A 26,764-nucleotide genomic window follows, 5' to 3' on the forward strand; every position below is an offset into this window, starting at 1 on the left:
CATTTCTGTGTATGCAATGTCTGTCTCCCCAACCAAATTACAAGCTCTTCCCTGTTTCTATTTCTTCTCTTCCAGTTGCTACTGACTGACCTTGAACTGCCCACCTCTTTTCTTCATGGGTCACCATAGCTTCTACCCACCAATGGCTTCCTCTGTCTCATAGATTCTGTCGACAAGCTTTTCTATGTCCCTCAATTTATAGTCTTACTACCAACTGTTGGTTCTCTCTAAATGCTTCACATCTACATTCTACCAGCAAGAAGATCGTATTGGTTAAATTTCCATTTATTGTCTCTTTGGTGAAGTTCCCATAATAAACCAATTCATGGCTCCCTGACCAGCACCCAGATGGACCACACCTGGGTCAAGGATGACCTGCATCCTATAGCTGTATCCAGCATGGTGGGGTTGAAAGGTCAACTTTCCTGAGAAAGTACAATAAGGCAGATACTTTCTCCATCACAACCTGCTTTCTGAGAGTGGGCAGAGTTGGAGAGGAATATTCCTTGAGAACTGGGGTTGGGTGAAGAGCAGTAACAGAAAACAAGCAGGGACAATTGAAGCATTCAATATCCTCCCCCTTCGTTGGTCTTGTACTCAACTAAATCTCTTGGTTCCTTGGCATGTATTGTTAACACATTTAAGATGTCACAGAAGTCAAGTAGATTTCAGCCTGATGAGCAAAGAAAAACTCTCCAAAGAAGATCTTGAGGCAGTTTGGGAAGACATAGAGCATAGTGAAAACTGTCAGATGATTGGCTAAAGAAAGTACCCTTTGGGGGCCCATCTACTTCTGGTTTATTCTTACCTCTCAGGAGTAGCCCTCCAGGCCCCCAACTCAAAGTAAATGGGGTTCACCAGTCCTCCCCTGTGGCAGGCCGCAGACTCTGTGCGAGATGCCCTACCCACTCCCACACAATGTGAGGATGTCAAAAGTTTGCTCAGCCCTCAATCTCTGAAATGCCTCTACTCAAAAAACTCGGTATGGCAATGATCCTAACACCTGGCAGAGGTAAATTGTATTGAGCTTGTAGAAAAGAGATAACCATCATCCATTATCTCTGTACACATCCATTGGATGGATTTATCCAGATACCATCCATTATTGCTATTAGGAAAATTCCAAATGAAGTGGTTAACAGCACAGATTCTAGAACCCAATTACCTGGGTCTGAATTCTGGCTCTGCTACCTCCCCATTCTGAACTTGGGTAGGTTACTTGGTTCCTTCTCCTGGATAACATGAGATCACAGCATTTACCTCAATACAGTTGAAGGCTAAATAAATTATCAAATGGCAAGTGCTTACAATAGTAGTGGCACTACATTTTTGTGAGCTACCATTATTGTTGTTGTTATTATTTTTCTTCTTTAGAGGTAAGACACAGGACACACTTAGTTATAGGTTGTATAAATTCAGCTCAAAGAAGCTGAAATTCAAAAAAGAAATATATTGGTTCAACAACAGGGACAGTGCAAAGGTGGACTGACTTAGGCATGGCTAGACTGAAGGGTTCCAATGACACCATTAGGAACTCTGACTGCCTTGTGTTTTGGCTTCCTTCTAAGTCAAATCATTCTCAAGCAGGTTTCGTCTGCATGGTGACAAAGATGTAGCTGAAAGATGACTTTGTTCTTACACTTCTTCTCCAGTAGATCTGAAAGATTTTGATAGGCCTAGATCGTGTTTGGGGGGATGGAATATTCCAATTGGCCAGGCCCTGGTCACATGCCACGCTTGTAGGAAAGAAGAAAGGCAGAGCCAACTCTACCTGAACATCTTAGTTCCCTGGAGGAAAGATGCTGAGCAGGAGATGCCTAGCGCTCAATGCTTTGTCAAAGCACAATCTAGGGCCATTTCTCCAAGAAGGAGCAAGAGGACAGTGACTGACATGTTTACTGACATTTTTATCCATTTCCCATCCAGGGAGTTACGGACATCCAGACATGATGTTCAAAATATTGAATAGCTGGTAGGGAAGGCTCTGATCTGCTTGAATGAACATTGGACCAATCAGAATGGAAGTCAGCTATAACAACACATGCCTGCGAATTAGCAACCTTGCAGCAAATGCAAACATTGGCTGATTTCTAGGGGACTTAAATATCCAGTCTCATCAATCTTCTTCATTAGGGCAAACATGCTCTGGTTTGGACTGGTATACTCACTTGATTAAGAAGCAGGACTGGAGGGGGCAGTTGTCAGGACTCTTTCTGCTTTGTAATTCCCTTTGTCATTTCATGTGTATGGCCTTCCCCTTGGGATGCACACAAGGGATGGAGGATAAGCCTTTGAGCTGAAGCACCAATACTCTGGACATGGACCCATGTACCTTGCCTGACCTTCTGTTTGGAGCCAACATCGTCAATTTTTCTGCTTGGGGAAAGTGAGGTGCCCCTCTTCCCTTTCCTCTATTACTCTGCCACTACTAAATGCCTCACAAAACAGTCCCAGACTCAGTTGGACCTATTTTTGGTCAGGGATGTGCTACCCCTTCCAATTCAGGTGGGTGAAGTGTTCTTTGTTGAGAGACTTAGATGAGAGACAACTTAATGGGCCAGCTCAGCTTGGCTAAAAAGCCTCTACCAGCAACTGCTCTGTGTGTGTGTGTGTGTGTGTGTGTGTGTGTGTGTGTGTGTGTGTGTGTGTGTGACTTCTTGTCACACTACTTTCTCCTTAGGTAATGTTTTTAAAACACTTAGAGCAGAGTTTGTATGCAATAGATAACTAATAAATGACTAGTTCATCTTTTTCTTGCTAGACACCCTCCCCACCCTGACTGCCCTGCAGCCTAGCCCACCATTAGTTGCTAGCAGTACTTCACAGCACCATCCCCCCACATCCTGCCTTCTGGGGCTCAGGGTTGTCAGGCCTCAGCACGCACACCTACTCACCAGGGGATATATCCTCGGCCTACTTTGACCACCTCCCAGCTAATGACACAAGCCTACAGAAAGACTCAGGGACACTGGATTAGTCAATTTGACCTTTGCTTCCCTCTTCTTGGTGGGAATTGATGGATTTCTGCCTGTCTCTTTTCAGGATTGCAGAGAATACAGCAACTTGCAAAAAACACAAGATACTTCAGACAGAGACTGAACAAAATGGGCTTCATCATCTACGGCAATGAGAAATCTCCTGTTATTCCTGTGCTCCTTTATATGCCTGCTAAAGTGGCGTGAGTATCCAAGAATAACACCTGAGCCCAAGGTGATCTGACCAACATGGCGCTTTTGACTCTGTGAGGCTCCTTCTGCAGAGGCTTTGATTTTGCACCAGGAACAGGGTGCCAAGTTCAGAATTCCCCTGTAGAACTTTTCCAAGAATCCACCTGCCAGCCCACAAGCAGGGCGTTTTCACAGGTCTTACAGGTAGGGAACCAGGTGTACAGAAGGCCCACCACTTTCAAGCTCTGTGAATTTGGGTGAGTCCCTTCTCCCCACAGGCCTCAATTGTACATTAAAGATGATCCTGCACCCTACCCCCAGAACATTCTCATGGGGAACTTCTGAAGACCATCTCTCCCAACATTTGAAAACAGTGTTACCATTTCTCCCATTGACCTGTCATGTACATCCCTGGAAGATGGAGCCTCATTGCAATTACGAGGGAACCTAAGGCTGAGAGCAGTTAACTTGTCCAACATCACACAAGTAGAGCTCTAGTAAATTCAAGAGGCAAACCCAAAACTAGGCTCACTCCAAAGCTCATGCTCTTGACACCAAACTGTAATGCCTCACCTGTAAGTCTGTCTAGGGTTGTTTTCCATGGATGGCAGCTTTGAAACTGAGCATTAGTGACAACTCCAGAGAGATAAAATTATTTTTTCTCAGTGTGGCCTAGACAATTTTATACATGAGCCATTCTCCAACCTGCTAGAGACTAATTACCTCTGTAATGGAAAGGAAGTTTATTACAATCCTTTCTAAATGTAAAATGTTTATTTGTATGTCTGACCACACTCATAGTGGAAAGTAGTAACATATATTTATGAGATGCTAAGGGTCCTGATTCTCCTCCAGTGTAACCACATGGCTCTCCAAAATAGCTATTGCAATCATTGGTTACATTAATAAAAATAGAATTTCCAGGAAAATAACAGATTAAGATCCTATTATTCTCTGCATCAATTATGCTATGTTGGGCACTAGATGATATGTCAAACTATCTAGTGCCTTCCAATTTAAGATGCTTTTTAAGGAGGAGCTAATATGGATGAAGGCTACTTACATGCTACATAAGGCTCTTAGACCCAGTGATCACCCAGTAAGGGTAGAAGGCTCAGATTTAGTTTACAGATGAGACACTAAGACACACAAAAGTCAAACTACTTTCTAAGAATCACTCAGGTTGTAGGTAGTAGAGCCAATTCATATTTTCTTCAAAGCTAGTTCCATATTTTCTTCCTAAACCAAAGTTCTTTTCAATGAACAGAATAGTCTCTCCAGCTTTAGTCCGCAGGGAAAAAATGGACATCTCATTAAAGCAATAGAGAATGTAAGTTTACCTCTCTTTTATGTCGTCTTTGGTGAATCAAAAGGCATCAGTCACTAAAATGGGGTAAAAATAACTAATTGGGTTATCTAAAAAAATTTTGAACAGGTTAATTACAAAAGATAGTATCATCTCTTGTTGGCAAGAATTACTGACAAGAGCTTCCTGCTGCTACCTGGCCTTGTCGCCTTCTCTGATATTTCTTCAATGGAAGGTTTATTCATAGAAGGTTTTGAGACAAGGGAGTTCATTACATAAGCCAGCCTATGAACATATCTTTCATTTTCTCATTCTAAAACCTTTTATTTTAATAAAAGCACCGTGATTTCTCCACATTTCCACCTGCTGCAGAATGAAAATATGATCTCCAGCCAGTTATCCTTTTGAACGAAGTTTTGTTACAACTCTACCACTGGAATCTTCTATGGAGTTCAGGATAATGTGATTTTACCTATAAAAGAGTCACTTAGGCAAAAATGTATTGTGTTTACTCTTTAGTACTAGGTTTACATTTTCTTCCATGAGTCTCATGATACACTTGGAGGATGGTGGGACACAAGATGCAGAAATGCTGCATTCAAGGCAGTACTGATGTTTTATTATTATTATTATTAACATAGTTTACTACACCAGCTCTAATCTTTGGGGAGTACAAATCAGAGGTTCATTATATAAAATGTCTGGGGCAATCGCGCACATTAACTGAAGGAGGCTAGGGCTAGTAGTGTAAATTTTAGGCTCCAGGGAGGCCTCAGATTAGCCTAATGAATCAACAGTCCTTTGCTTTGCTCTACATTCTTTGGCAAAACACACTTCCTCTGGCAAAAAAAGAAACATGCAGACAATGAAAATGGTCTTTGGGGAGTCCTAAATACTAGCCTGAGATCACGGGTCAGGTGGTTTGTTCTCTAGTAATAAAAGCACTTGACTTGTTTCTCAGACAAGTATGAGCTCTCATCCTGTGCAGTTCCATGGGCAGCCTTCCAGAGGGTGATCAAGAAAAAGAAAGAACAGCTTCTGTTTTCAAGCTTTCTCACTTAGAAAGCTTCATCTCCGTGTAACCTTCCCAGTCCAAATCAAGGGGTGAATCTTGCCTTGCTCAAGCCAGGGGGCCAGAGGGGCTGTGTGTTCAGTACATCCTGAAATCTCCATTGCTTCATTTAATTATCTGCATTCTGCATGAGGCATCCAAAAGTCAGACAGCTAAACAGCAGGAGGAATGAATGAATGGGCAGGCTTACTCTCCACATCTGGTTTAAGAATTTTTCCTGAGTTATGACTGGAAGGTTTCCGTGGTGCTATCAGTTTCCAGCCTACAAGAAGACACCAGCAACCTCTGAATGCCAGGAACAGATCTGAGATATTTGCCTCACTGTGGACAGAGCCACCCAATCATTCAGGTTTCCTGCAGAGAGCAACAGAGCACAAAGGGGAAAGATTCACTTGAGACATGTGCTTTTTTTATCTGACCTGGGTTCTGGGCACAAGACATTTACAAACTTTGAGAGCTTGATATTCCAAATTGCTATGGATATTAGCTCTGGGAAAGAAAGAGGCTAGAAGCAGGTGAGGGGAAGGAATAATGACTTAAAAAGGTTTTACCCTGCATCAAAGAGCTTTGTAGTCATATGACTTATGTCCTGCAGGCTGTGTCTACTGGCCAGCCTCTGCCGTACACCTTTCCTTCCATCTTCCTGCCCCATTCCCGTTAACCTAGCCAGTGGGTATTATCCCTGAACATACCTGGGTGTATTCATGCACATGTTAAAAAAGGAGAACCTTGCTATTTCCTATCTCTGGTTTGAAGGAATATAAAATCTTTGACTCTAGAGTGAAAATATGGCATGGGGTTGGCTTCTGCAGACCCTCTGATTCTGGTCTTCAAATTAGAGTCACCAAGTATAGACTTCTTGAAATTACCATGCTACGCCATTGGTATTTAGCTTTTAAAACATATGGGTCTGCATTTTACATATATATATATACTCTTTCTTTATATAATTGTTAGTTGTTTGGTTTTTCTTCCTAGAAACCTTGCAAACAAAGGATTTTACATCAGTGCAGACTTGTTAAACCAGGGTCACATACAGCAGAATTTTCTGCTCAGTGTCAAAGACTCGGTACTCACAATTGTCTAATGACAATGCCAGGTCCCATAATATACACATTCAGTTATGGGTGCTATCAGTGACTGACTACCCCATTTCCTTGTCAATTATATTTGACATAAGTTTAATAACTTCAATCATTTTACTATCTATTGTTACAAAAAAAGATAAAGTCAATAAGCCATATCCCTTTTTTTGCAGGATCATTTTGTCATCTCTCAGTTAACCTCCTTCTTGCCTTTCCCCTAGGGCTTTTGCAAGGCATCTACTAAACCGAAAAATCGGAGTGGTGGTGGTTGGATTTCCAGCCACTCCCCTCGCAGAAGCTCGGGCCCGGATTTGCATTTCAGCCGCACATACACGGGAGATGTTAGACGCGGTGAGTCCACCATAGGCCAACAAGATCTCCAGTACTGGTTCCTCGGATTCTGAACACATTCTTTTAGTGAACTAGCTTGGGTTTCCCTGGGTCTCTTCTGGGTAGTTTAGGAAAACAGTAATAAAACTCACTGCTTAAAAACATGGGTATGCCAACGATGTCCAACAAGTGATGAATTCAGGGACAGAAAAGAAAATGAGTTTAGTGAACAGTTGAGTCAAGTCAATGCTTTGGTTTCATAGAAAAGATTGAGCAGCCAAATGTAGCACTATTGACTTGTTCTTAAATGCAAAAGTGAGTCTAACATATTATTGCAGCATTAGTTGCCTGCGTCCTGACATTTTTCATAGCCACCAGATCCATCATATTAAAATACACTTGAAAACCAATAATACAGACAGATATACCATATCAACCAGACCTATATGAAGTGTGAATTATTTTAAAACCACATTTCATTGTCCTTTGACTTCAATCTATCTTGTGAATGAGTAATATCAGAGAACTAAGCCATCTCAATCAGTTTGGGGTTGAGTTATATACAGAAAACCAAATCAGTTATATATACACACATTTATATATTACATGTGCTATTACACATATACATATACATGTATTGTGATATATATATATTTCACAAATACACATAACTCATTCCTGCCTCTGTATTTAATAACTGATTTACATATAATGAATAAACTCATATATAATAAATCAGTCCCACCTTCATATAATTCTAATGAATGAACATATATATATAATAACTTCATATGTAATGATTCATTCCCACTTTTATGCTACCACAGCTTTCTAAATTTATTTTCCAAGATGAATTTATTCTGTTTGGGATTATAATTAATTGTGTGTGTGTGTGTGTGTGTCCCAGGTTTTGAACTAGGCCTTTTTCTATAAGGGCTGTGGGACATCATCCAAGTTTTATGACTAAGGGAATGACATAATCATGTCATTACAAACCAAATGTGAGAAATGGATCCCAGAGGAAAGAGGAAGAAGAAAGGACCTAAAATGGAGCTATCTGAACAAATCAAGAGATGACAAGGTTAATGATGGATCTGTGAGCAGACATTATAAACGCATGGAGCTGCCAAGATTTGGCAAACGATTGGATGCAGGGCACATGTGGGAAAAGGGAATCTAGATAATTCAAGGTCTCTAGACCTGGTAATGAAAGGATGCTAAAGCTAAGACAGTTGTGTATAATAAGGTATACAATAAGGAAAGCAGTTTATCAGTTAAAACCAGAGGAATAAAATGCACTCAGTTCTCAGCATGCTGGGTTTATGTGTCTATGGGCCATCTTTGGGAAAAAAAATCAGATTCTCGAGTTTAGAAGAGTATGCAAGGCTGGAGCTGCTACACTTTGAGAAACTGATGGGTCTTTAAGGTCAACAGGAGAACATATAATTGTCCAATACAAAGGAACAGGAGAAGGGCAGACTCCATGGAGCACCTACATCCCAGGGTGAATTTAGGAATCACACCTGAGAAACCAGCTTTTGACATAGGTAGAACAGTCTGAAAAGACTTGAGCCAGTAAAGTGATAAGTACAGTATAAAGGGAAACGTTTCAAGGATGGAGAGGATCAAAATGTCCCCATGAAATTGCAAAAGTTCAAGTGGGGTGAGAGATGAGAAATAAACTATTTATTAGCTTAAGTAATTAGTAGGAGCTTAAGATTCCTCAGAGCAGACAGCTTTAGGGGAATTCAGGTAACAGAAGTAAGAACACAAAGAATTAAAAAAGTGAAAAGGATACTTTGAGCTCGAATTACACACACACATGCACACATACAGCATCCATGTCTTCCTGCTTCACCATTACATTTTTAGGGCTTAAATTAGTGTGTAGTACACCGTAGGCACATAATAAAAACACTGAATTCCAGATGAATAACTGAGCTAACCCTGGATTTTGAGATGATGAGTGAACTTTGCTGTTATTGTTCTTTATACCTTCCTATGTTGTCCAGGTGAGTATATATTTCTAATACATTAATTTTAACAAATTCTTTTAAATGGTATAGGTTAGTGGTAAGAAAAGTTAGGCAAATTTTCAAAAACTTTGCTGTAATAGCAAGAAAAATAGGTTTCGAAAAAGCCATTGAAAAAGGGGAAGACTTGAGCATGCTTACACATTTAGGGAGGAAGAGAGGGAAGAAAGGGTCCCTGCAGGCATGGGGGAGAAGAGGACATGGCCAAGGAAAAAACCCCAGAGATGACAGGAGAGGAGGGACAGCATGGGTGGGTTTGTATTTTTTGTGATCCATCAGCACTGAGGTGCTCATGAACACATGCTTCTGTAGGCATCATATCTTACAACTCTCCCCAAGTTCTTAATTTCTGGAATATCTGGCTTGAAGGGAGCACTGTGACATCATCTTGACAGATGCCTCTAAACTTTCTAGATCAGGCACCCATATTAATATAAAATTTTGAGCAGATTCCTTGATATACCCATAAGAGAAAGTAGAAAATGACCCATTGAACAGCCAGGGCAGTAAGGTAGCAATTGAACATAAGCAACACTCACAGAAAACACATAATATTACACAAGTCAATCCTATGGCCATTTTTGGAACAAGACAGAGATGAGGCCGCTTGACAAACACAAATGACTTAAAATTTCCCTCTTCTTACACGAGTGGTGGCTGTTCCTTAGTAATGGCAGCTCTAGCCTTGCTTTAATTCTCCCCATGTCTAGGTAAGATTTCTCCATGCAACCAAGTTCTGAACTTCTGCATACAGGCAGCATGCAACCAGAGCTGGTCCTTGCTTCCTTAGAATTGTCTTGGCCACAATTGTGATAAGTAACCCTTCCCATCTCCCTACTGAGATGGCTCTTCTGGAGTGCACATTCCCAGGCTGTAGCAGCTGGATAAACCTAACTTTGCAGACAGGTGTGTTCTGGGTAGTCTTTGATCAGTGGGCTTCAACATGAGTCCACTTACAAATTATACATGCATTACCAATGTGTTATGTCAATTTTATAACAGACACAAAGACAGACATTAAAAACATTGAGATGAAAACAAGTAGAAATCCTATGTTTTTTGCCCACATCCTCCATGAATTGTCTGGCATCCCTCCAAGTGTACTCCACTTTGAAAACCACTGAGCTTCTCCAATTCCCCCACCTTCACCAAAGAGCAATAGAAACTCCCAGACCAATGTCCTTTAAGATACCATCTTCTTGACTTTTTCTTAGTGCTTAGGTTTCATTCAAAAATTTACAAAATACTTTGAAGTAAAAACAACATTTTAATCATCCATAATACTACTACCCAAATATAAACTACTCTCCCCATGTTAGTAGATATCTTAATTGGTGTCAGTTTGAAAAACTTCCCAAAGAGGAAAGTCCACAAACTTCACTATTCATTCATGCTAATGTTAACAATGCTAATCTTTTCCAAAGCACTAGACCCTATATTGTCTTCCTCCTTATTTGACGGGTTAAGAAAAACAGGCCCAAAAAGTTTAAAAAGGCATGCCCAATACCATAGGATTAGTACTTTACTAGAAGTAAAAATTACGTTTTGTATATTCTGGGATCTCAGTTTTATTTGTAAAACTGAAGGTGCATTTACCTCCCTGAATTAAGAGAATCAAAACAGATGAGCTCTCTGTCCCTTGTAATTTTAAATTCTAGTATTCTGTGGAACATAGCAATGAACATATAAAGAACAGGGGTAGGACACCCATGGGTAGGAATCATGGGAGAGAGGGGAAGATGCTGATCAGCTGCCACAATGCCCTGTTTTGTCCTTGGCCAGGCTGGTTTGCTGTGTCATGAAGGCATGACTGAATGTGACCTGTAACCTTATCTTTTTCTTCCACAAGGTTATATAAGTCATTCGACTTTAAAATAAAGCCTTAAAGAGTAAGCATGGGTCAAATGCTTCTATTCAGTTCCTCACACCCCAAATATCAAACATTCATAATGTGGAGTTAGACTATTAAAGAATACAAATATTGAACAAAATGAATTAGCATGTAACACTCCTCTAGGGCCAGCTTACCAACCACACCTCAATGATTTGGATCTTCCACCTTTTCTTTAAAATTAAAGAAGCTGGCAGAAGTAGACTGTGGCTGTCTGTGAGGCTGCGGAGCACTGATCCACGAGGGGTCTGAAGATAACTGATGGAAAGCTGTGTCTTTGCAGGTGCTGGACGCCCTGGATGAGATGGGTGATTTCCTGCAACTGAAATATTCCCGGCACAGGAAGTCAGCGCGCCCTGAACTCTATGATGAGACAAGCTTTGAACTTGAAGATTAAGTTTCCTAGTCCTGAATTGGACCTAAAGACTTTGCCAGAAAGACCTCCCTCCATGCCTCAAAAGGAATATAAATGGATTTCTCCCCCTTTTTTAGGATAATTTTGGTTTCCAAACCAGCTTCAGTGAACTGAGGGAGACTTTGTGTTTTTAATGTCTCCAACCAGGGACTGCGGAGACAAAAATGTGGTTCCAGATTTTACTTTTCTCCTCTCCCAGATACCCTGCTACAAATACACACACACACACACACACACACACACACACACACACACACACACCACACTTCTTAGAACATTTTTAATGGCAACGAGGCTGTGTTAAAGTCATTACTCTGCAACCTCTGTGGTCCAGACTCTTTCAGGAGTTCTAAACAAATGAGAGGGTTTTGATCTTTAATTCAGTAGACCTCACTATGGGTTTGCCTCTTTCGCCTGCAGACATGGGCAAGGGTGGTGAGCAGTAGCTGACCTCATTGTTTCATCCCTGAAAGTACCAGCTAGCACTCAGCCCCATCATGGGAAGATCCAGGCAGGAAGGTAAAGAAACGTTGCTTCTACCATTTGCCACATCTGGACTTTTTCCAAGGACAAGTGTCAGAAGCCATAGTTAACATTTTGAGGGAGAGAGCAGAACTAGCCATCAGTGCCTAGAGAACTCTTTGAAGGAAACTTTCTGTTTCTTCATGCTGGTCTCCTACAGTTTTATAGCTGGGTTGTTCAGGTTTGGAAAATTTAAGACTTTTGTTTCATAAGGAAGGGTGCAGAAAGCAGGCACAAACCAATTTTAGACCTAGACTAAGACTATAAAGTTATAACGACTTGAATACTGTTGGTGCCATGTGGAGTGAATGTTCAGCAGGCATAGCCTTTATTACTTTAAGACATGAGTGGTTATTTTCCTATTGAATTTTGAGTAAATGGTGAGATTCAATTTCCTTTAGAGTTGACCCCCAAGACTACACTAAGAATGTATTGATTCAAAAATGGCATTTAAAAGCAAATTCTACCCAACTCTTTCAAGAATGACACCCCATTCAGGCAGACTTGCCCACTATCAGGCAATTCACTGTAATTTACTTGAGCTCTCTTTGTCTCTCTGTCTGTATGTCTCTCTCTCTATAAATGTGAAAATAAACTTCTCTGGAATAGTACCCCCTTGCTAATGGGATCTAATTGGTATGGAAAAAGCCAGTGGAAAGCCTTATCTTTATTTAACAAATTCCCAGATGGTGCCCAGATTTGGAAACTCTAAAGAGCAGTGGTGACCTTTTAGCAAAGCTTCTGAAATAGTTCAAATGAGTTACAGAACATTCCACTCCATCAAGTAACACTATAAACAAATCACTTCAAGAGAGGTTTGACTTGGTGTGACACAGATGGACCTAAACTTTCATGCTGGGCATTGAGATAGAAATTCAATCCAAAGCACCGGTGTTGGATGGAGCAATATGCCCTGAGCTTATAGCTTATTAAAGGATAAAGGTGATAAGTGTGGAAAGCTTTTTATGGGGAAATTATAACCCCCAGTAGATGTAACAGTTTGAAAGTGGATCATAAGTTCCTCATGAATATTTGTAAGGAGTATTCATAGTGGAAGAGAAGTGGGTTCTAAAAAGCTTCTCCATCCAATAACTGGTTTTGATAACTAAATTCCAACTCTTCTCAATGAACTGGTACAGCATTACTTGTGCAAAGAAAATATATGTTCTATAAATGTGCAAATAAAAGGAAGATATGCAGATCTTTTCTCTTGAAAATGTTTATTTAAGTGAGTTTGATCCTACTTAACTGTCCAAAATGCATGAATGCCTTCAGTCCTATAAAACAAACAAACAGGAGGGTAGTGGGCCATCTGGGTACAGCAAAAAATAAAAATCCCCTACCATTATGGATATCTGTGATCTTCATACACACCTTCACCCCCAACCTTTGAGTTTTAAGCCTCTGGAGGGGTGTCTTTGGGAGCAGGAAAGTCTATCATTATTATTTGGGGGGCAGATATTGAGTCTGACTCCTGATAGGAAACTACCCATATAGCATAGGCAGCAAGAGGGCAGGTTATCCCCTCTTCATCAAGATCCTAGAGTCCTGGGGAAATTTGTTACATTCTCAAATACAATATGAACAACCTATCAGTCAGAAAGTCTGTTGAATATACACTCATGAGAACTGTAATCCAAGTGGAATGCTTTCTGAGCATGGCAGGAGGGACCCAGGTCTCTCAGCACTGGGTACTATATTAGTATATGTCATATAGAATGAGGTTGGTTAAGTGGCTGAACATGAACTTTTTTTATTTTTATAAGAAAAAGTCTACTGCTAAGTTAATAAAACCATGACTTCAATTCAATAGAGACTTTGAATGCCAATAACTATAACAGAGACAAAAAATGTCCCTTTGGTTTGTTCTCTTGGAGAGAGAATTTTCTAACAGAACTGTAATATTCTGAATCCCCAACCCTTCCCATTGCACATGTGGGCATGTGCACACATGCACACACACACACACACACACACACACACACACACACACACACACATACACACACACACACTTTTTCCTTCTTTTCCAGAGTAAGAGTATAAAGGTACAGAGATGAGAATCTGACTGGTTGATGGGTGAAAGATGTTGTTCTAAAAATGGCCTTCAGGAAAAAGAAGGTTAAGGATCCAGATGAATATTTGTAAGGGGGATACATTTGCATAACAGGGAAATGGCATAGACACAGCCCTAATCATATCACAGAACTGGATGTTTGGCTATACTGCCTTTCAACATGTTTTGGTTTGACAGAGACTGTGGGCTTCAGAATTTACTAGGAAGTTCGCTGAAATGCAAATCCCTGGATCCTGGGCCAGACCTCCACTGAATTGGAAAAGCTGTGCTACCCAGGAATCTACATTTTAGCCTGCCTTCCAAGGGATTCTAATCCATTTCATAATTTAAGAGCCATTATTGGAGATTTTGTTTTGACGTATCAGCTGGCTGTCATACATAACAAGGAACTTGGTTCTGATTCTCTGTTGATACTTAAGGATGTTTATACTACTAAGGTAAAGTGAATTATTCCAACTTTTTTTCTGTCCCCTCAATGGGACATTTTGTTCACATTTTCCAGGCATTTTCTCTTTCTACAAAAATGGATCCAGTATTGAAAAATAATCTGTCCTTCATTTGGACAAAATTATCCCTTCTCTAGTTTTCCTCTGTTCATTTCCTACAAGATGTCCCTATTCTATTGAATGTGGTGTCTTATTTATTTTCTTCCTGTTCTTAAAAATATCTTCAACTTGTGATATTTATTTATTCCAACAACAGCTGTTAAATAGATCGAAAGTCTTAACAGTTCTTGAAACATACAAATGAATGCTCCTCTGTATTTTTCTTCAGAGAGTGGAAAAATGACTTAGTCTGACTTAAAAGTTCTGATGCGGAAACCTTAACTCTTTTAAATATATACTTTGATTTATAGCAATAATAACAACTGTATTTTGAACTTATCTGGTGATTCACTGGTAATTTTTTCTGGTCTTGGTAAGAACAATATATTTGAAGTTTGTTCTTTCAGAATTCCCTATGAAGTCGTATAATGCTTAGGAAATTAGGTGGAATCTGTATTTTAAATATTTCTAGGTAATGATTGTGAAATGTCTTACAATGTTGGGGTGGTGTATGTGTGTGTATGTGTGCACACATGTACATGCGTGTTTCATTGAGACATTTGAGGTACCAGTTTCATTTCATTTTCCCTGTGAAATGTTAGTTTTTTTAATAAACAAATCACCAAGATTGACAACATAAAAAAGAATTGATGGTTTTGTGTTGATGTAGTTTGGGTTACCCTAAAAAAAAAATGGAGATGGATATTTGCATTTAAGAGTTGCATTGAGGAAAACTGGCAAGGATGGCTTGCACAGGTCACAAGAACCAGTTGTGCTCATCTGTTCTCAACTCTGTGACATCACACTGTTAGCTTGAAATTCACCATGTGGGGAGTATTTACACTATGGAAATTGGCAAACAGTACAAATTAAGGATCTGGAGAACCAGCTGGTAAACATCTACCAGCACATCACTGAGGCCACATACAATGCGGAATTTTTGTGGTTGGAGCAAGGGCACAGGATTGGAAAAGGGAGAAATTGAACTGTGATGTCATCATAGCAAAAGCCTCAGTTGATCTTATGTAGAGCTATGTAATTAAGATGGTCCTTTAGGGTGGTATCAAAATAAGGCAAGAGAATCAAGTCTTTTCCTCCCCACCAAAAGAGCATCACTGGATACAAGCTACCAGGTCAGAGGCTGGGGAGGAGGGTGTTATCTTTGTCAAGACAGTTCTGTTTAGCTGAAGTCAGTTCTTGAGGAGGAACTCAAGTTTGAGCTGAGAGCAGTCCATCCACTTGAAAAATTTATTTCTAATCCATCCACTTAAAAAATGTTTTATCATAGAAAATTTAAAACATACAATAGAACAGAATAGAATAATGAGCCCCCTTGTACCTATCACCTAGCTTCAAACATTGTCAATTCTAGTTCCCCCACCCACCAGATTATTTTGAAGCAAGCCCCCAGAAATCACATTTCATCAATAAATATTTCACTGAGTCTCACTAAGAGGTAGAGATTTGTTCCTTAATTTGTTTCAACTGCATTAAAAGACAAGCTTTCAGGGTAACAAAGGCATCAATGGTAAACTTTTCTTTCTCTATCTCAACCCTGCATGCAAACTTCCTGAATCAAGACTAGGGATTATTTTTAAGATAGATGTGCAGTGTCTCAAAAGATGATAAATCAATTATTTTTTGGACACATCATGTGCCAAGCACTGTACTAAAAACCCTAACATTTATCTTCTGGAGACCCTCACAGAGATTAGTAATGGACTCATCTTAGAAGACAACAGTTTGAAGTTGTCAGGGGATTAGCACTATATAAAGAAGACTTCCAAGACTCTGACAGGGGGCTACTTTTTGCTGAAAATACCTTCTTTCTTATTAAATCAAATGTTTAAAAAAGTTAGTCAGCTAAACTTTATCTATTAGCAGGGTAATACAAGCAGGAATAAGAGAACAAGTAAGAACAGCTTATACATTTGGAAAAGGTCGACACCTAAGACAGGATTTAAGGTAGAGCTGGTCACTTTTATTGTCACTGCATCCCTTGGGCCAAATCAGAGGTAAATCTGACAGTTGCAATTCAGATGCTCTCAAAAGTTATCACAGATACAAATCAATAAAATATCCAGCATCAGGAGGTCAGAATGGAAGCTAGAAGGAATGTTTTGCTGTGGCATCAAACAGTGCTCCCTTTTATTCAACCCAGATGCTAATTTTTATATCAAAAATATTGATTGAAGGAGCTAGTAATTTTGGCTCTCACCCAAGTTTATTCAAGATCTTTCTTAATTAGGTTTGGGTTGGCTGCAGTGCCGTGGCCAGGGATAAGTCTGGCTCCAATCACCACATCATGCTCTCTTCATCGAATAAGGCAAGGAATAAGGCAAGGAAATTGCTGCTTCTTTGTTTCTCCGGCCCATGAGTATGTTTTTTTTCCAGATTTGAAGCATTCATGGAGCAAATGTGTAAGGAAGACTGAAAGAGGGGGAATGGCTTCATGGTGCTGAGATCAAGCTAGCCTACAACTTGACTGTGATCCCCAGCATGAATAAGGCTCTGTGTGTGAAAATAAACGGGCAGCAATGTGAGATCATGGAAAAAGATCTTGGCATCTTTTGAATGAAAAGTCTTCACCAGCCTATGTAGCCGATCAGTCTGAGTTTTTTAAAGGGAAAAACAATCTCTTTTGCCAACAATAGATGATTTCCTCATAATGTATCTATTTTGCAAATAGCTTTAGTTAAGTCATACAACTATTTTAATAGTATCCATAGCAATTCTATACTTTATACCAGTCATTTAAAAACAATTCTACATACATAAAGTGTCAATAAATCACAAATCATAGAAACCTATGACAAAATGGATTTTCCTTTACATATAAAATAATAGTGGTTTGATATTTAAAAATTCAATTCAGTTCCCCAAAAACATTTTCAACTAGATATCTCTGAAGAGTTTTTAACTCAAAAACTTCTTAGATAAAACTTCAGAGTATACATTTGTAAGATATTTTATTAATGAGACAACTTTAAGTGGCATCAACCAAATGTTAAAGATTTCTTATATAGATAAGTCTAGAAATCCTATAGATAGATAATCAATGTTACAGGCACATTATAGAGAAAAATTAAAATATTTTATTAAAGTGGGTCCCTTTCAAATAAGATGAACACTAACTCTTGTAAATTGTGTTGTTATTTTGTACTGTGCATTTATTATTTATAATAGCCAAGTGGAGAAGAAACATTTCAGTTATTCTAATTAATCAACATGGACTTGGATTGTGAATAAGGATAGATTAGGGATTACCAGGTATTTGAGGAAAACCAACAACCAACAGGAACCATCATGGAAAAGAAAACTTTTAAGATACTCTAATTATCCTTGTTGGTCAACTTGATTGTATAAAGATAACACATCCACAAAAACCAGAAGAGGCTGATATGAAAAGGAAACAGAGTTCATGAAAATTAAAAATATTTGATATTTGAATGTTTGGTGAAATAGAAAGCAAAGAAGAAAATTTTTTTAAATCTCAGAATAGAAAGCAAAGGACAAAAATGATAGAAAACATGAGCGAAAATTTAAAAGATATAGCAGATCCTTACAAAGGAACAATATTCATTTAATGAAATGCTGAGAAAGAAAGAATCAGGAAAATTGAGAATAGGAAAAGACATCAAAGAAATAACGGAACTATTTCTCTTAGGCTGAAACAAAACAGAGGTGGAAACAACCCAGTAAGGGCTTGGCTGATGAATAAAAATATATTTTCCCCTAAACCCATCTTCATGAAACTTTGCTACACCAAGGATAAAGAAAAGAACAAAACAATTTCACTCTAAATAACAGATTTTATTTCTGAATTTTACAAATATGTGCTCCAGAAAGTTTAATCTGATTTTCACACCCATCAGCAGTGTATAAGAAACACTCATTTCTCCGAGTCTGCACCAGTGCTGGGCACTGCCATTTTTCCAATCTGCTGATCTGATAGACAAGAAAGAATATGCGTTCTTGCTTACTAGCAGTAACATGTTTTGCATGTGTATAATGGCTGTTTGTATTGGTCTTCTGCACATTTTTTGTTTGTATCCCCTGCCACTGTTTTCTGTCATGAATATCTCACTAGCATGACTGGACGCTAGAAGACAGTGAAACAATGCCTTTAAATTCAGAGTGAAATCATTTTGAATCTAAAATCCTATAGCCAGAAAAATATATCTAATCAAGGAAGGAAAAAAATAGGACCTTTGTTTTTACATGAGAGTTTTAGAAAGCTTATTTCCTCAGTACCATTTCTTTAAAAAATTACTTGGCCAGTACTGCAATAAACATATCCAAGCAAAAAGAAGACACGTCATGGAGAAAAAGTAGAATTAATCCCAGAATACTGTAAAGAGCAATCCCAGGTGGTAATTTATTGGTTAAAATAGATTAAACTTCCATAACAAGAAGCGATGAGCTGTTTTTCTGCTCATAAAGAAGTCTGCGGTTGGCCAGCAGCCTCCTCCACAGGAAGTTACAAAGAGCTGCACTATTTTCCCACCTGTGACTCCACCAAGCCCTAGATCTTCATCATTTCAGGCGTGGCTGAGCCTCCAGGTTCCAACTTCTGAGAAAGGAAGAGTGAACTTTGAGGAGGCCGACCTCTCGTCCCTCACCATTGACTAACTGAACTACAGCTCTTTGGCTTCATTCTGAGGGTGACAGGCCCTGATCCTGCAATCCAGGAGACTCTAGAAATCTGTAAGAACCAGAGCTGCCACAGATAACACCCTACCGTCTCAGTTCCCTGGGAGCCGGCCCTTCTCGCCCATCACCGCTCCAACACCAATCGCCTTTACTCCCGTCAGATAGATGAGACCTTCTAAGTTCTGTCCACACTCCCGTCCTAGAGCTCAGAGTCACCATCCCACAACCAGCTGGAGTGCTGGGCAGACCAGTTACCCAGCCCATCTGTCCTGTCATCACCTCATCCCATGTGGGTGCATTTACCTCTCTTCTCAGAAATAGTATGTGCAAGGTGGCTGTGGGATCTGCATGCTCTCAGCTAAGGCACCTTTGGAAATGCTGGGCTGGTCCAGGCTAGAAGAGAGAGTGTCACAGCAGTGGGTGTCCATCTTTGTGCAGCTCTCAGGCAGAGGGAACTCTGTCCCAGTACGAGAACTTTGGGCAAGCTAAGTCTGCCCCATATGTTCCTCAGGATATGAAAAAGAGAGGTGATAAGTTTCTCACCTCTGTGATCTTCACTCAGCCTTGCAAATTGTCACACCTCTCAGAGGGACCCTCCCGGGTTTCATCTGTGAGTGGGAAAGCCAGCCAACTGGAGATTAGTATAGGTTTGTTTAGAGTTGGCTGTTTTAAAATTCCACTTTCACAGGGTACGAGCTGGGGTCAACTCTTCAGTGAAGACTAGAAAAGAGAAAACACAGGGCACTTTAAGTCTTGTTTATCCAACTGCATCTTCCCTGGTGCACGTTCCTGGGGTCTCTCCCCTCCTGGGTTATGACCTTTTGAGGTTTTGCAGTTGGTTCAAAGCTACTTTTCAGTGACAGTTTGAGGACTAGAAGTAGTAACCACTAAAAATAACAGCAAGCACAGCAACTCATGCCTGCCCCTCCCCATGTAGCATCCTCCTGTTTTCATTATTGATCTTTAAACATGAGTATTGGTGAATGATGTGAAAATGGAATTTATATACAGTAGATCCTCACCTTCACCTTGTAGAAGTAACAGTTTGGGGATGTACTTTTAGAAAACTCTTGTTCATCAGTATTCCATGCACATCCTGCTTAGGTCTTTTAGATTTATACTGCCAAAGTTTTGGATGAGATAGATGTTCGTTAAAGGGGGAAAGTACCAGAAACAAAAATCTAAGGGTAAGCTTCACACTTTGCAACCTGCATATTTGCTTCTGGAAAAAAATAGAGTGTCAATAAGATGCTTAAAATGGGAGAGAAGTTCAGTTGAACATAGATTTTATTAAACAAAGAGCTAAGAAATTATTTAAAAGCTTTCTTCTATTCATTATTGTGCCCTTGAGTTATACTCATAAGATTTTTGTCCAGGAAGACAAACTGCTTTCAACACTGTATATATACAATAAATACATTTATCAAATTTTAGTGTATTGGATACATTAAATATGTGCATATTTCTTAAACTCAAAATTCCTCCTTTAAGAACTGACACTAAGGAAATATTTAAGAGGTTTAGTTTCTGACATTTTGGTCTAAATAACCAGGAACCCGAAATCTTAAGCTGCAACAACTTAGTTCTAACACTAGAGTCTCTACGGGTGTTTTCTGATCTCATAACACAGAGGCTTGGGTTTTAAAGCTCATGGAGAGACCACAGATGGGCACTTAGACCAGTGAGAGGGAAAGTTTAAACTAGATCAATTCACCCTAAAGTAGAGAGATAACAATGATGTTTTTCAATCTAGACTCTAGAGGGAGACAAAAAATTGGTTTACTCTGAAAATTCATAACCACAGGTCTAACTCCATGGGCTTGGCATTCATATTTACACTAGAATTCCCAAGTCCAGAAATTAACATAAAACATGTTCTGAGCTGGTACCACCCATTGTGTACCTGACAGAAGTGATAAGAAAATCTCTCTGAAGGGGCTTATTCTTCCATCAGGATCCCACTGAGTTCCCACAGAAGATGAGCTCAAAGTCCAAAATTACAAAACTCATGGGAAAAATAAGCCACAATGAGCAAGAACACTAGAGGTTGATATCAGAAACAATGACAGTAGACTCCTTTGAATAAACACCACAAAAAAATTATGTTTACATTATTAAAGATACAAAAAATGAATGGAAAATACGAGAGAAGGGGGACAGATTTGGAAATGGAACTTTTAGAAATGTCAAAATATAGTAATTGAAAATAAAATCTCAATAGATGGCTTAAACAGCAGCTTAGAAACAAACACCTTAAGAGAAAATTAGTGAACAGTAAGAAAGAAAATCATTCAGAATGGTTCAAAATGATCCAGAGATCAAGAGATTAAAAAATGTAAGAGTGAGCTTAAGAACAAATTAAGATTATCATAAATATTTAGCAACAAGGAACAGAGTATTTTTTATATAAAATCTAAATGTTGGAAATAATAGAACTTTCCATAAATAGGAGATCTGTTTGATTTTAATGTCTTATTTTCTAAGATTTATATTTATTTTAAGATTTATTTAAGTTTAATGAACTCAAGGTTAAATGGTACTGTAAAAATGTAGCTATTGATATTGGAAGTATAATATTTTTACTAAATGAATGAAATATTTAAAACAGGTAATTATATTACTGCATAAGAAAAGATCTAGAAGATGATACTAGAGAAATATAAAATCCTTTTAAATGTAGACCTTAGCTTTTTCTGGGTAAGGAATATGGATTTTGTGTGTGTGTGTGTGTGTGTGTGTGTGTGTGTGTGTGTGTGTGTGTGTGTGTAATCACAATTAGAAAATAAACTTCATTTGGAGGAAAAATACTAAAATACTGGAGTAACTCAGAGCATCACTCTTGAATTAACAATTCTTTCTTGTTTCCTACCTTGATTGGAAATCTCTACAGGTTAGGTACTGAGCCCTAAAGATAGTGGTCTGGGCTGCTTAAAGATTTGTGTTTTTGCGTTCAGAGACAAGAGTACAGAGGTCTCTTGAGAGGTCTTATGATCCATGTAGAGTGAAATTTGGATCTCAGATATAGAATGTTCTTCACTCAGGGTGAACATTTGGATTGTACAGGAATTACTGGCCCCATGTCCCTTATCCTCCACTCTGAAGAGCCTGCTACAAGCTTTTCAGGGCACCCAGCCCACTGCCTGACAGCAAGCATGTTTAGAACACTGACTGAGCTGAACCCCATCCTGTTTTATAGGGTGTGAGCCCCATTCTGTTTTATGGGGTGAATTTGTTGATTCCCCTCCCTATGCTACAGTTTGTACTCTAAGGAGACACAATCGGCCAGTTTCAGTATTCAGGGGAAGGGCCCTGCCCTTCACTGTAGTCATCACTCACCCAGGCTTTGAGTCAGGCGCCTCACCCCATTCTGAATCCTGATTGGCTGACAGTCATTCACAAGGACTCAGATATTCACAACAGAGAAATCTAGGGTAAAGTTATGGTTTCAAGGGTACACTCTGCCTTGGACTGCAGGCTACCTCCTTCAGGAGTCACATCACTGTGTTGCAATAACAATCACATATATCACAAGATACAAACGACAAGATGCTATCAACACACCTCCAACCAAGACAATCTCATGCATAACATCCTGATAGTCAACAAAATTATTTTGTAATTTAAATGTAGTAAATTAAACTACATTTAATTAAATGCCTGTAACCTGCCTAGCCCTAATCTAGGTACCCAGTAGATACAGTGGCAGCACCAAAGGGGTGCTTAGCAGGGCTTCTTTAGCTTCCCCGTAGTGTCCACAAGCCCTTCCCCAGTCAGTGATATGTACTGAGCAAAGTACCCACCCCCACTTTCCCTCCCACCTAGATGCCCTTTGCTCCCATATAGAACTTCTGGAGCAGCCACTGAAAAATTGTTAACTCATTTACTTCTTACAATACTTGAGTCCGGCATCACTATTTCAATGTTAAAGATGAAGAAATAGAGTAAGAGAAGCAATAACTTCTTATTTGCTATTTAATTATGCTAATGCAATAGCATAAATCACCAAGCCACAAGACTCTACATCTGTCCAGCCCCAAAGCCAAGCTCTCTTTACTCTCCTAAATAGCATCCTTATGCCACCATTTACTGAGTAATGATGTGTTAGATTAACTAGGTACTGGAAAAGGAAGATAAAAACCATTCTGTCCCTACCTACAAGATGCTCATATCCTAATAAATGAACCCAGTGGCCCCTTTAAATAAAACAAATGTTTATTGAGGCCAGCTGAGTTCATAGCAGTATTTAACAAAAGGAGTCATGACATGCTCAGACTTATTTTAGTTTCCACATTCTAGTACCTTCTTGTAACAGATGCTCTGTCTATGTCTTCTCGGCCCACTCTGGATGTTACCTGCAGCTTGGTGGACATTTTCCTGCACACTGACAACTTCCTATCACAGTGCCTGCATCCCTCTGCCTAAGGGTTTTCTCCAGACTAGGACTTAGTAGACCCTAGTCTACACAAAGCAAGAGATGATACCCCAGGAGCAACCCTACCCAAAAAGTGATGAGAGTTGGCAGATGATCACTTTGACCTCTTTGCCATCTAGGGGGACAATCTGAAGGTACGTTCTATACAGTTTCTCAGAGTGTCCTCAGCAGGATAGAGCTCCAGCTGCCCACAGAGGTAACCTGCTCATCAATGTACACTTATTGGCTGTCCTCTCTTCCCTGTTTCCTTTTCCCACTCACTCACCATGCTTCTGGAATCACCTCCCAAAAAACTGTCACTTAAATCCTTATTCCTGGGCCTGATTGTAGGTAAACACAAGCAAAAGACAACTCTTTGCCTTTCACCCACACACACCAAATCTTGAAGTCTTATTAGGGTCACAAGAGCTTGCCCAATCAACTCTGATATTTAATCTTCTCCAAGAAACCAAATTGACCTTTCCATAGGACCATTTGCCAAAAAAGCCATCAGCTATATAGAAAGTGTACAGTCTAGATCAACCAAATGTCAGTTAACCACAGATGCAGGAGTAAGAAAAAATGCTTATTGTTAGAAGCACTGAGTTATCACACCAACAGATGAGAAGATCTATACATTTTATGTAGCTGAATGGTGAGAGCAAAAAAGAAAAGAAAAGAAAAAGATTGGGGGAGATTTTTTCCTCCAATATTAAACATAATATATATATATATGTAATATATAATGTATTTATTTAAAAAGCAATACTATCACAAAGAACCAGTAAATAAAAGACAGGAGACAGTAATTTCACATAAATAAATACATAAAGAAAAACATTGCATTTGAATAGCTGCAAAAAGAAATGCAATATAAATCCATAGTAAGGCACCATTCCTAATTTTCTACCTATTAAATATGTTGAGTTTTAAAGAAACTAGTCTGCTGCTCTTCAGAGTCTGAGCACTCTACAATGAGCACGAGGCCTCCTCTCCAGCACTATTTCCTGCCCCTCTCCCCCTTCAGCTCCACTGCCATATTTCTTAACTATTCTTAGCTTCTGCCTGCCTCAGGCACCTACCCATACTTTGTTCCTTCTGCCTGGGAAGTCTCCTTTCTCCTCCTTTTCATCCACACTCCCCAGCTTTTCTCTGCTCCTTTCTCCCAGTGACGTAGGTTTACTGTGCATTGACAGGCAAAATTGTACACATTGTTTAAATTATTTTCTCTCTATTGATTAACTTTTCTTTGAGCACATCTAGTTGATGTCATGTAAGGTAAGTGTTGGTATGGTTCAACCCCACTTCGTTTCTTTAGGAAATCCCCTCTAAAATTTAAGTATGGAATGCCATTTTATTGACCTTCTGCTATGGGTAACATATTACTTGCTCATAGATGACTGCCTCATAAAGTCATGGCACTAACACTGAAAGGTAGCCATAAATGTACTCATTTTCATAGATGGAGAAAGTGAGACTCAATGGGGAGGTAAAGGGACTTCAGGCTCAGCTCTAATATGTAGAGTTTGGAAGTTGTCACTCCCATCCTTACAATAAGAAATGGAAAAACAAACATAGAAATCAGTGACTTTGCTCATACCTCTCAGAGAACTGAGGTGGCAGGACAAACAGCCACTCTGAAATCTGGAAGGACAGGGGCATCCAGAAAGTCACAGTCATGATCTGGAGCAGAAGCTGCCAGGGCCATAAAGTAGTAGGAGCACTCAAAGGGAATTTTGATGAATTGCTGGAGGCTGAGTGTGGACTAGTATGAGAATGAGAAACTCCTTGGGGCCCCAGACTTAGAGGGGGAGTCAAACTTTTGTGGTGTTTATCTCTAAGAACCCCACAAGGTGTTCACAGTGAAGATCTAAGGAAGATCCCTTCCTGACCAGGAGAGAAGTAATCCTTGTGAAAATATGTCCAGAACATTTTCCATAGTGAAGACCTACTCTTCAGGGGAAAAAACTGAGCCTTATCCCATCTGAGGAAGGGGCATGTTTCCTAGCCTTCTTGTTTCATCTAAGTGGGGCAGGGATAAGAGACATGATCAATAGGAGACATGGTTCCATGAAAATAGATTGGGAACACTGTATCCAGGGAAAGAATTATGGGGCACAGGGGGAAAACAGCTATACTACTAACAAAACACTGGTGATGGTCATACCAAAGACAGCCTGACTGAAACACTGACATTTAATTGAAAAGCTATATAAAAAAAAAGCACTCAGTCATTGACACATTTGCTATATGAAAGTCATCTAAGTTACATCCATCAAAGCATAAAACACAGGGAGTTAAAATCTCACACGACTTGAGATATTTAAAAAATTGTTAAGGTGGTTTCATATGCCAGTTAGGAATATACTAGGCTGCAAGTAATAAAATATTCCCTAAACATTGGCTTAATCAAATAAGGGTTAGATTTCTCACCTAAGAGAAAGATAAGAGAAAGTAGTTTTTGGTATGGGTTCCTCAGCTTAACAGAGCCATCTGGGAGCCAGATTATTTATGCCTTTTCACTCCACTTACCTTGGATTTTACCCTCGTACCTTTGGCCTCATTATCACAAAATGGCCACCATAGTTCCAGACATCACACCATCATTGAAGGCAGGGAAAAGAGGAAAAACATCATGCTGTAGTACATTGCCCATTTTTATCAGGAAAGCAAATGCTTTACCTTAAAACCTCACAGAAGACACCTGCTTACCCCTTACTGACCAGAACTGTATCATATAACCACTTACAGCTACAAGATAGGCTAAGAAAATTAGAACTTTGCTTTTCCAATCTATGTCATGTGAGCTAGGCATGGTGAGAAGTGAGAAGAAGGTAGACAAACTCCATTATAGTGGCTACCATTGCATATCAAAATTAAAAAAAGAAAACCTCATTTTCTAGCTATCATTAATATTGTTTTTTCCTTTGTTGTCTGAATTTATGATTTCTCAAAAAAAATGTTTTTAGTGAATATTTTCCATATGGACTATAAATTCACTTAAAACTGAAACAAATCTTTCTTCTTCATCTGCTCAACACTTTTGCTTTTTCATTCCTAACATATATCTGGTCTGCAAGCTATAACCTGGATAGTACTTATGCTTCTACAGATTATGACATACACTTGAAGTGAAAGTATATAATTTAGGTAAGCATGTTGTGCAAAAACATAAAATCCCTCTAGGTTTTGCATACAGGAGGTTTGTGATTTTCCCTCTAGGATGACCTGAGGAATTTGGTGTAGAGCACCAAACC

The 26,764-nt window shown here is 39.3% G+C and overlaps 1 protein-coding gene across 5 annotated transcripts in view; it reads left to right on the top strand.

The window, feature by feature from the left end:
* The window catches only part of SPTLC3 (serine palmitoyltransferase long chain base subunit 3), a 140,896-nt gene extending 123,677 nt beyond the window's left edge, over positions 1-17,219 (top strand). For 4 of the 5 annotated variants that reach the window (XM_037022511.2, XM_037022512.2, XM_073236943.1 and 1 more), the window contains 3 exons: positions 3,043-3,178; positions 6,852-6,981; positions 11,168-13,020. In XM_037022511.2, the coding sequence (XP_036878406.1) occupies positions 3,043-3,178; positions 6,852-6,981; positions 11,168-11,281 (380 nt within the window). In that variant the 3' untranslated portion in view covers positions 11,282-13,020. Of the gene's footprint in view, positions 1-3,042; positions 3,179-6,851; positions 6,982-11,167; positions 13,021-16,837 lie in introns of those variants that run through there. The other variant, XM_073236942.1, reaches the window with a different exon arrangement.
* The last annotated feature ends 9,545 nt before the right edge of the window (positions 17,220-26,764 follow it).

The sequence above is a fragment of the Manis javanica genome, chromosome 5 (genome assembly GCF_040802235.1).
Source record: "Manis javanica isolate MJ-LG chromosome 5, MJ_LKY, whole genome shotgun sequence".
NCBI classification, from domain to species: Eukaryota; Metazoa; Chordata; class Mammalia; order Pholidota; family Manidae; genus Manis; species Manis javanica.